Source organism: Cicer arietinum, chromosome 6, assembly GCF_000331145.2.
Source record: "Cicer arietinum cultivar CDC Frontier isolate Library 1 chromosome 6, Cicar.CDCFrontier_v2.0, whole genome shotgun sequence".
Classification (NCBI taxonomy): Eukaryota; Viridiplantae; Streptophyta; class Magnoliopsida; order Fabales; family Fabaceae; genus Cicer; species Cicer arietinum.
The window spans coordinates 8,373,604-8,381,338 of NC_021165.2; the positions used below are offsets into that span (position 1 = coordinate 8,373,604).

The window sequence follows — 7,735 nt, forward strand, 5'->3', positions numbered from 1 at the left end:
CAGAATTTATTGTCGTTATACTGATGAATCGCAAAGTGGAAATACCAACAGTAACTGCAATAGGCAGGTGATTACACAACGTTTTGCATGCTGGATTCTTACTAAGGTTTTGTCATCATAACAATCATAGACGTGTGCTTATAGAAGTAGAGAATCTCTATCTTATTGGCTTTAGCTGTTCCAAATACAACTAATTCTAATGAGTGTCAATGACAGCATAAAGTGCTGTTATCATGCTTTGGCAAATTGTCCTGACTGCTAAAGCAATGTCAAAGCTTGTTTTTGTGTTGTTTGGTTAGTGGCTGAAATTACAGCTAATCATGGAGTCATGCTGGATAACGCTGCCGTGCGAATAAGTGGCAAAAGCCTGATTCTGCCCCCCCTCTTTTCTTTGACATGTGCCATTTTAAAGGTTGCTATTTTGATTTTACGCGATTCTCTCCTTCGAAACCATTTCAGGGTTAGAATCCCTTTAGGTCTTTACCTCAAACAAATCCCAGTTGTCCATTTCCCTCAATTTCCGGCCCACATGTTCTGCTGCACTTCTGGCCAGCCACACATTTTAGGGCGAAGGTTGACCCTTTTCCAACTGAGGATAGCACTTCATTTTGCAGTCACTGTTCTGACCTTCCTCTGTTGCCTCTGTTTGCAACTCGCAGATATGTTCGATCTTCTATCCTTCCGTTGCCCTGTTCACAGACATTGTGGACTGTGGTATGATGTATTTGTCAATTGTTACAGTCAATGTTTTTTGTCTTGGTACTTTGTTCAGATCCTTGCACTTTGCAATTTGATGACTCGTTTAAATTTGTAACTTATGAATGTCTTTGATTTTGAGTATCTTTTAATTTTTTTAGCATTTATTGTAGTGGAAATAAAATATTTGCATTAGTACAACAGTCGTCCCGTTATCTTGCTATTGCATATTTGGATTGGTTCTCTGCAGGCTGCACTGCTATTGTGGATTGACTACCATGCTTCTAAGGTTCTGTGGAAGATTTGATTTGCAATTTATGAAACAATATTTAAAATTGAATCTAACGGCCTGTACATTACTGTTATGCATACTATTTGCTACAATATAATTGGACAGATTATACTCCAACAAATTTACCTATTGGATGGAATCGACTATGTTGATTCTTTCATGTTTGTCAAGCATAAAAGTTGATGAGCACCTTCTAATTGAATCTGTTAGGGCATTTGAGATGCTTCTTTGACTTGAAAATGGCTCAATCCATTAAAAGTATCAACCTTTTACAGAGAAAATGCATCATAGAGTTGTGGAAGGACACTGGTTTCTTGTTTGCCAAACCAGATTTTGTGAACTATTAATCCAAGTTTTCAAGTTGACTGAAACATATGAAAACCCTGTATCAGATGTTTCTTAATACAAAAGGTTCCTGGTTACATTAATGTTTCTAACAATCTCAATACCTGATATTACCTATGTAGCCAATATACTTAATCAATTCACGTCTAAGCCTTGAACACCTCACTTGCTACCTATTCACAATGTTCTTCAGTACCTCAAAGGATCTGCACAACATGACATATAGACTGATATTGTCTTTTCTCAACCTTATCACCTATGTGGATGCAGATTGAGGAGTTTTCAGGTTACCCAAAAATCCACTACTAACACTTGTGTCTTCCTTGGTGGATTCTTAGTTTCATGAAAGTGAAGAAAACTACAACTTAGTATTGCCAAGTTATCTACTGAGGTAGAATACACGTCAATGGCATGCCTTGCTAGTGGAATCCTATGGTGACAACAACTTACGCACATTTTTAAGCCCTAGTTTAGTCTGTTATGATGATACAGTTTGGACAGACTAGACATCAAATAAATGGAAGGAAAACATTGATCTCTACTTTCTCAAACATTATGTGAATTTCGATTTCTCAATATAGTTTACCTACCTTCCGATTAACAACTAGATGATGCTCTAACCTAAGTGTTTCCTTTGCCAAATTATCCGAGGTCATTTCCAAGTTAGGAGTATTTGATGTTAATCTCTCAACTTGAGGGAGGAATAGTATTATGACTCATTCCTAGGCTCGGATGTTACATTCGAATGTTGCAGCCCAGTCAAATCAGTATTTCCCAGAGACTTGGTTAATCAATTGTTTTAGGCGACCGGTCAAGTCAGTTACAAAGTTAGTTGCCGAAACATATGGATATAAAAAGAAATATATAATTTCTGGTGTGTTTGATTTTATGGTGATAAAATTTGATTTCGTATATAATTGATTATGACAAAAAGTGAATAATGATTTATGTTTGAATATATTTATGTAAAAGTGAGTTGAATAACTGATTTAATACTAAAAATTAATTGTACATACAAAAACTTCACATTATAGTTTTAAGTTAGAATCAATTTCAGAGACAATGATTTTTCAAAAAAATTTAGACAATGAATTTTATCAAACACTTTCTTTTAGACATTAAAATCAATTTTGCCACATCCCATAGCCAACGTAAATATACACTCATTCATTCATTAGATAGCTATACCATTGCAGCTTTTAAAAAAAATTGAGTAGAGGCTAAAACTAATTCTTAAAAAAGCATGGACACTTGTTGATAACCAACTTAAAGATACACTCATTCATTCATTCATTAGATAGCTATACCATTGCAGCTTTTAAAAGAAATTGAGTAGAGGCTCAAACTAATTCTTAAAAAAGCATGGACACTTAGTTGATGATAACCAAGTGTTGGACTTAAGGAATTCAAATCTCTAATTCAACTACATTAATCTAGGTGGTTGGGCTTAAGGAATTCAAATCACTAATTCAACTCACATGTTCAAATTTTGTTAATGAAAAAATATAATTGAGAGGGGTGAATCGATTGAGATGGCTAACTAGATTCCACAGTAGAGGTTAATCAATTAGCAAAGATGCTTCGTCATCAATAACATGGTTAAAAGAAACTAATGCAATGACTACAAAATGTAGTGATGATTTTACTGGAACGAAGGTATTATCCTCAAATCATGCACACAAGAGGATAAATATTCCCCATCCACACCAATAATGGATTAATAACTAACGTACCAATTAAAAACAATTAGATTCACTTAATTTCTATTAAAAAACATTGGACACGTTTCCAATTTAACCTTGTAAAAAAATGTTTCCAATTTAAGCCAGGTAACAGGAGGGAAAAGACTTAGCACAATTTTCCTGTTTGGTGGGTCTAAAACTAAACAGTGCTCTACTCAGGTGAAGCTAGAAATCACACGGTCTATTATAAAAGCATCCCCACCCATCGGTACCATACACAACACAAGCCAAACCCCAAAAAAAAAATGATATAAAAAATAAAACAAGGAAAACAATAATAAGAAAGGAAAGAAGAAGGAAGAGACAGAAGAGAAAGAGAAGGGTCCAATTGTTTGTTTGGGAAAGAAAACATCTTTTAGGAAAAGGAAAACAAAACACACTTGATTCTCAAGTTGTTAATTAATGGGACCTCTCTAACTATAATTCTTCTACCTTGTATTGTATTTTGAGTTTATGTTTATCATTATCATAGTTGAATTGAAAACAAATGGGTAGTGATAATAGAGCTATCACCAACCACTCTTCACATCTTCCTAATTTTACGTTCACTCCCTCTTTTCACTTGCGATCAAAGTCTGAGTCACCATCATCATCACCATCTTCTTCATCCTTATCGATCTCTTCATTACCATGATCCTCTGCCCCACTTTTCCTATTGGATCTGAATCGTACTCTCGCAGATCCACCTCCAATCTTCACCACTTTTACGCTCTTTCTCATGGACCCTGCTGCTTCTCGTCCTGCTGTAGTAATCGACAATGGCTCCGGGTACTTTTTCTCTCTTTTTGCTAATAATCAATATTGGGACACCATCTGTTTGTTGAAATGTCTAAATTAGATTTTGTAAGTATTGTGATTGAAATTGTGTGTGATATTGATCTACCTGATTTGAGTTTCACTTGAATTTGTAAAAATGGTGTTTGAGTTGCAGGTATACGAAGATGGGGTTTGCTGGTAATGTTGAACCCTGTTTTATTGTTCCAACAGTGGTTGCAATTAACGAGTCGTTTCTGAATCAATCGAGGAGTTCTTCTAAGGGAAATTGGGTTGCACAACATAATGCAGGAGTTATGGCTGATCTTGATTTCTTTATTGGAGATGATGCACTTTCAAAGTCTCGATCTAGCAGCACTTATAATCTCACTTACCCGATTCGGCATGGTCAGGTTGATAACTGGGATGCCATGGAGCGATTTTGGCAGCAGTGTATATTCAATTATTTGAGGTGTGATCCCGAGGATCATTATTTTCTCTTGACTGAGAGTCCGTTGACAGCCCCCGAGAGTCGTGAGTATACTGGCGAAATCATGTTTGAGACTTTTAATGTGCCTGGACTTTACATTGCTGTGAATTCTGTGCTTGCTCTGGCTGCTGGTTACACAACGTCTAAGGTATGTATTGGTACTAGTGAAAAAGATTGTGTATTATGTTGATAGAATTGGAATAATGGAATGGAACTGGATGGTTAGTCTTGAAGGGGGGTTATTTATATAAAATTGTGGAAAACCTCCTGTACAACTTGCTAGCTAGCTATCTAAACAAAAAATGCATAGGATTGTTTATCAGCTCCTTTGGTTTGATGCGTTTGTTTTTCTTGCTTGAAACTGAAAGTGAACCACTCTGTTGAGTAGAAAGTGGTTGTTTTGGTTGCAACAATACAAGGGCAGGGATAATTTATCATTGGTGTTGAATATAGAATGTTGTGTTGGTTCAGCATATTTGCATGTAAACATGAAGAGAATACCGTAGGAGCTTTCATGAAATATTGTTCATGAAATATTGTTTCTAGATTTGTTTAGGCTGATATAGAATTCTTTTTAGTGTGAGATGACAGGAGTTGTAGTTGATATTGGAGACGGGGCTACACATGTTGTACCAGTTGCGGATGGTTATGTTATTGGAAGTAGCATCAAATCGGTTCCTATTGCTGGAAAGGATGTTACTCTTTTTGTCCAGCAGCTAATGCGGGTAGGTAATCCTTGTATAAAATTAGAAGGTTATTTCACTTCTATTTGTTCTGGAATTTGAAAATCTGTGACTGTATACTTGTTAGTGTTAAAGGTTCTCACATACTGCCAGTTGGACTAGATAGTGAAACCATGCATGGGTAAATGCTAACCATGGATGAATAGGGTTGATGTATTTATGATCATATTATTGTTGTTACTTAGTTAATAAATAGAAGTGATTCAAGCAAATTACTGAATTTTATTTTTTCCATGATTTTGAAATTTATTCCTACATTTTACTAATTTTTGGTACTGGCCAAAGTTGTAATAATCCACATTTAACTGTTAATCTGCAAGTTGCTAATCGAGATTCATGAACTATCTCATGTTGACATTGATTTACGCAGGAAAGAGGGGAGAATGTACCCCCAGAAGACTCTTTTGAAGTGGCTCGGAAAGTGAAAGAAATGCATTGCTACACCTGCTCTGACATAGTGAAGGTTGTCTTGAGTTCACCGTTGTTATTGCTTTGGCACATCCATTTAAGGAGTTTGTGAGATGCTTCCAATAGTTTTTTTTCCTTGCTTTTAATTAATCCCAACATTTATTCTGTTGAATGTCTAAACTTTCTCACCATTTTTGTTGGATTTCAATTTATTTTTTTTGTGAAATAAGGGATGCAAAGTTATCTATTGGATTTGATAATTTTCCTTTGTAATAGTTGCTCTATTCCTCTCAGGAATATAATAAGCATGACAAAGAACCAGCCAAGTATATCAAGCAATGGCGAGGTGTTAAACCAAAGACTGGGGCTCCATATTCTTGTGATATTGGCTATGAACGCTTTCTTGGCCCCGAGGTTTGTTGCTCTTTAGTCTTTCTCTATCATCCATTCTACATCTCTCAAATGGTTTTGGATTATTATGCCTGGACCTATATGATGAACTGATGAATTAATTAAATATATACTTGATTGGCTCCCAATTCCTCTCACGGATAAGTACCTGAATTAATGGGGACTACGTGGGAAAATGGTAAAACTTAAATTGGTATTATTCATTTTGTCTTGCCCTGATATCTTCTGGTTATAAGGTCAAATTATGTTGCTTTACCTTTTTGGGTTATGAAAGATTTCAAAAACCTGATAGGGATGGGGATTGGGATCATTGATCAAGTAGTCTCCTAAGAGACTTGATACCACTTTGCCATGAATCTGGGTACTCCCTAAGTTTGTTCCTTCAACTACTCAAGAAGGAAATCATGAAATTGTTGTACTTCCTTGGTGTAATTGTTGAGCTAATCTACAGGTTTGGGCTGTTTTATCAAATAGGATTTGTGATTTTAAGATACCCCGTGTGTTTTCCCTATTACTTTTGCAGGTTTTCTTTAATCCTGAAATATATAGCAGCGACTTTTCCACTCCTTTGCCAGTTGTAATAGACAAGTGCATTCAGTCTGCACCAATTGACACAAGGAGATCACTATATAAGGTGAAATACCTCATCTAAATTTAATGGGTACCGCTTAACCTGATATCCTTAAAATTTTAAATTATAGCATGTAATCAGCTTTACCATAATATTGGAGAACTTATAATGCTCAATCTTTAGTGAAGTGCATTTTTTGTTGTTACTCCAAATGAAATACATGAGTTCCATACTTCCATGTTCTATATCAGTCAACAGATCAGCCCTGATATTTAAGTTATGATCTTATTAATTTCAATCCCTCTACTTTACATGTTCTTAATGATTGAACTCTTTACCACTTGCCCATTTTGTCTTTTTCAGAATATAGTGCTGTCAGGAGGATCAACAATGTTCAAGGATTTTCACAGGAGATTGCAACGTGATCTAAAGAAAATCGTGGATGCTCGTGTCCTTGCAGCTGAAGCGCGCCTAAATGGGGAGATAAAAGTGAGAGCTAATGGATACTTCTTACTTAATTGATGATTGCATGAGAAATTCTTGTATAAACCTTGTTTGCGCCTATATGGAGTAAAAACTGTCAACTATTGACACATCATTATTTTAGATTTAATAATCACATGAATCTTCGTCCACATAATTTAAATAATAATGATGTGTTGGTTGTTGATTGGTTTGGTTTGGTCTACACAAATCTCTTTCCTCAAGCACACATGTTTTGGAAGTTCACACATTGGCAGTGTTTATGAAAAGCCTGGTAGCTATATATTTATTGGTTTGATCTGGCATTTATTCTCTTTTTTTCATTATATGGATTCCACAGTCACATCCAGTGGAAGTCAATGTAGTCAGCCATCCTATCCAAAAATTTGCCGTTTGGTTTGGAGGATCAGTGCTTGCATCAACACCTGAATTTTTTACGGTATGTTTTTTCCTTGTAGACTGAGATTTCTTTTTTATGATAAAACCGTTCTCTCAGGGAGAAACTAGACAAAGTCCATAATTTCTTATCATTTCCTTTCTAAAGTAGCCGTTCCCATCCTTTCTTGATGCAAAGCTAATCTGTGTTTAGAATTTCTGGTTCAATGTGCAGGCTTGTCATACAAAGGCAGAATATGAAGAATATGGAGCAAGCATTTGCCGCACAAATCCTGTTTTCAAGGGGATGTATTAAAGAAAAGATGAATTAGCTAGCTGATCATGGATGCTGTCTCTTCTCTTGATATATATAAAAAAAGAATTAATGTCTGATTATTTTGATCCTCAGTTCACCTCAAGGTCTTT

At 35.6% G+C, this 7,735-nt stretch overlaps 1 protein-coding gene across 1 annotated transcript; it reads left to right on the forward strand.

Moving 5' to 3' along the window:
- Positions 1–3,276: 3,276 nt before the first annotated feature.
- On the forward strand, positions 3,277–7,717 carry LOC101506012 (actin-related protein 3). The gene is made up of 9 exons (XM_004504092.4): positions 3,277–3,843; positions 4,007–4,466; positions 4,897–5,043; positions 5,432–5,524; positions 5,764–5,883; positions 6,404–6,514; positions 6,815–6,940; positions 7,275–7,373; positions 7,545–7,717. The coding sequence occupies exons 1-9, from the start codon at positions 3,794–3,796 to the stop codon at positions 7,623–7,625; spliced, it is 1,287 nt and encodes a 428-aa protein (XP_004504149.1). The 5' UTR covers positions 3,277–3,793; the 3' UTR covers positions 7,626–7,717.
- Positions 7,718–7,735: the final 18 nt, after the last annotated feature.

Bases quoted from the DNA above. Each gene is read 5' to 3' on its own strand.
- LOC101506012 (XM_004504092.4), top strand. From the start codon at position 3,794: ATGGACCCTGCTGCTTCTCGTCCTGCTGTAGTAATCGACAATGGCTCC. The intron at 6,515-6,814 runs GTGAAATACCTC...TGTCTTTTTCAG, and splicing joins CAAGGAGATCACTATATAAG to AATATAGTGCTGTCAGGAGG. The intron at 7,374-7,544 runs GTATGTTTTTTC...TTCAATGTGCAG, and splicing joins CAACACCTGAATTTTTTACG to GCTTGTCATACAAAGGCAGA.